Source organism: Condylura cristata, unplaced genomic scaffold (assembly GCF_000260355.1).
Source record: "Condylura cristata isolate star-nosed mole 26May11 unplaced genomic scaffold, ConCri1.0 scaffold00006, whole genome shotgun sequence".
Classification (NCBI taxonomy): domain Eukaryota; kingdom Metazoa; phylum Chordata; class Mammalia; order Eulipotyphla; family Talpidae; genus Condylura; species Condylura cristata.
In genome coordinates, this window is record NW_004567107.1 from 816,963 (window position 1) to 818,967 (window position 2,005).

General features: G+C 75.7%; 1 protein-coding gene across 1 annotated transcript in view; it reads right to left on the bottom strand.

The window, feature by feature from the left end:
- LOC101621396 (neurogenic locus notch homolog protein 1-like) overlaps positions 1 to 2,005 on the bottom strand; it is an 82,711-nt gene that overhangs the window by 79,044 nt on the left and 1,662 nt on the right. The window contains exons 2-3 of the mRNA XM_012721177.1: positions 1,723 to 1,905; positions 405 to 490 (exon numbers count right to left, since the gene is read on the bottom strand). Of these exons, the coding sequence (XP_012576631.1) occupies positions 405 to 490; positions 1,723 to 1,905 (269 nt within the window). The remainder of the gene's footprint in view (positions 1 to 404; positions 491 to 1,722; positions 1,906 to 2,005) is intronic.

Below are 2,005 nucleotides of genomic sequence, written 5' to 3' on the forward strand. Positions count from 1 at the left end.
CCTCGCGGGCGGCCAGGTGGCGGCCCCTGCCCCACTCCGGGGCGCCCCCACCGCGGCACTGTGCGGGCGGGGTGCAGGAAGGCTGGGAGAGGAGCGTTTCCGCCAGGGCCCCGAGACCCCGCGGGTGCAGGCCCTGATAAGGGCGCACATGGCCGGCCGCACGTCCGCCCTTTGTCCCCGGCTCCGGTCAGCCTTTCCTGCCGGGCGGGCGGGGACGCAGCGCCCACGGCGGCGCGGGGCTGGGGGCGGGGAGCTGCGCCGCTGCGGCTGGGAATCTGGGGCCAGCTGCCGTCCTTCCTGCCAGCCCTGCCCCGGGCGGCTCAGGCCCGAGTCCTGACCGACCTGGTCAGCGAGGGCCCCACAGCAGGCAGCGGGCGCCCCCACCCACTGCCCGCTGCCCACACTGGACCACGCTGCGGCGCGGGCGGAGGCTGACCAGGGGCCCCTTGGCCGCGGCGCTGGCTGGGCGGGGTGGGGGCCACCTGGGGTCCTGCGGGGTGTGGGGGCGCACCACAGGGGGTCCCCACCGGCTCCCTGGGGGTCCCCACCGGCTCCCGGGGCCTCTAAAACATGGCCCCCGTGTCCGAGGCTGGCGGGAACCAAACCGGCGGGCTCCGAAGCTCCCCGAGTCCCTGGACAGCTGTGCGGTCAGGGGTCTTCACTGACCCTTATAATTGCGAGGATGCACCTACCCCGTCACCATTGTCGTGTATTCCAGAAGCCTGGTTACACCCACACCGCTGCGCCCCCCAACCATCACACACTGCTCGCTGCGCCCCCGCGGGATGCTGCTGTGAAGACCCCCCGGCCGAAGGGGACCCCTCGCCCCCCGGGCCTGAGTCCGTCCCGCCGCCCCTGCTCCGGGGTGTCAGCCCTCCTGCTGGCCCTCAGGGGTGCGGGTGAGCCCCACGCCGTGACCCCAAGGTCCCGGGTCCCTGCCGCCCCTCAGCAGCACAGCTGTGGGGCTCCTGGCCGGCTCTCGGCCCCTCGGTGCCCCCGGAGTGTGTGGGTTTGTGCTATCGGAAAGGCCGTAGCCCCTGTTAAAATGCGTGTTATGAATGGGCCCCCCAGAGCCCCGCTGGGTGATATGGGGCGGCGCAGCCCGGCAGGGAGTCCGTCTCCCGGTGGCGGGGGGGGGCACCCGAGGGCCGCCCCGGGGGCGATGGGGCCGCCATGGCCATCATAAAGCGTCCCAACAGCGCCCCGTCCGGGCTGGGGGCCGCCCACACAGACCGGCCTCCCGTGCACCCCTGCGACCCTGGGGTCTGTGTGGCCTGCGCTGCGGCCCTGGCGCGGGGGACCGTGGGGGGCCGCGGGGGCGGGAGCGCCACCCCGCTCCTGGGGCTGGGACCCCCAGCGCAAAGCAGGGCCAGCGAGAACGAGGCTCCAGGCCCACACGCCCCGCCACGGCCCGGCCACCCCTGCTCGGAGCCCCCAGGCCAGGCGCAGTGGGCACGGAGAGCGGGGCAGAGCGCAGCGGCCCAGCTCTTTGGAGACCAGCAGCGAGCCAGAGAGGCTCTCTCCAGCTTGGAGGGAAAGCGCAGCGGGGGGCCGGCGGGCGAGCGCCCCTCGGGCTCCCCCTGCGCCCACACAGCCCCAGCCGGGCGCCCCGTGCTTCCCGGGAGAGGCTGCGGCGGGGCGGCCCCTTTGTTCCCCTGCGAGCACCCGTGGGGGTGACAGGCCGCGTCCGCGGGGGCCCGGGGCCCAGCCTGGCCCGCACACCCAGCCGGGGCCCTGCAGGGCTGCCAGGAGCTGGGGGCCAACTGCCGCACAGGGGGGCTCGTGGGGGGGCGCAGCCGCCCCTCCCGGCTGCCGCCTGGGCCCAGGCGAGCGGCTTTTCCGGCCTTTGTCCAGGGCTGACTCAGGAACTGCCGGCGCTGGGCCTCTGGCCGTGTCCAGCTGGCCCTGCAGGGCCAGGGCCGTGGCAACACCGGTGCGGCCTGTCAGAAGGGACGCAGGGACGGGGACCGGCTCCCCGGGGAAGGGCCCGGGGCCCCCAGCCCCG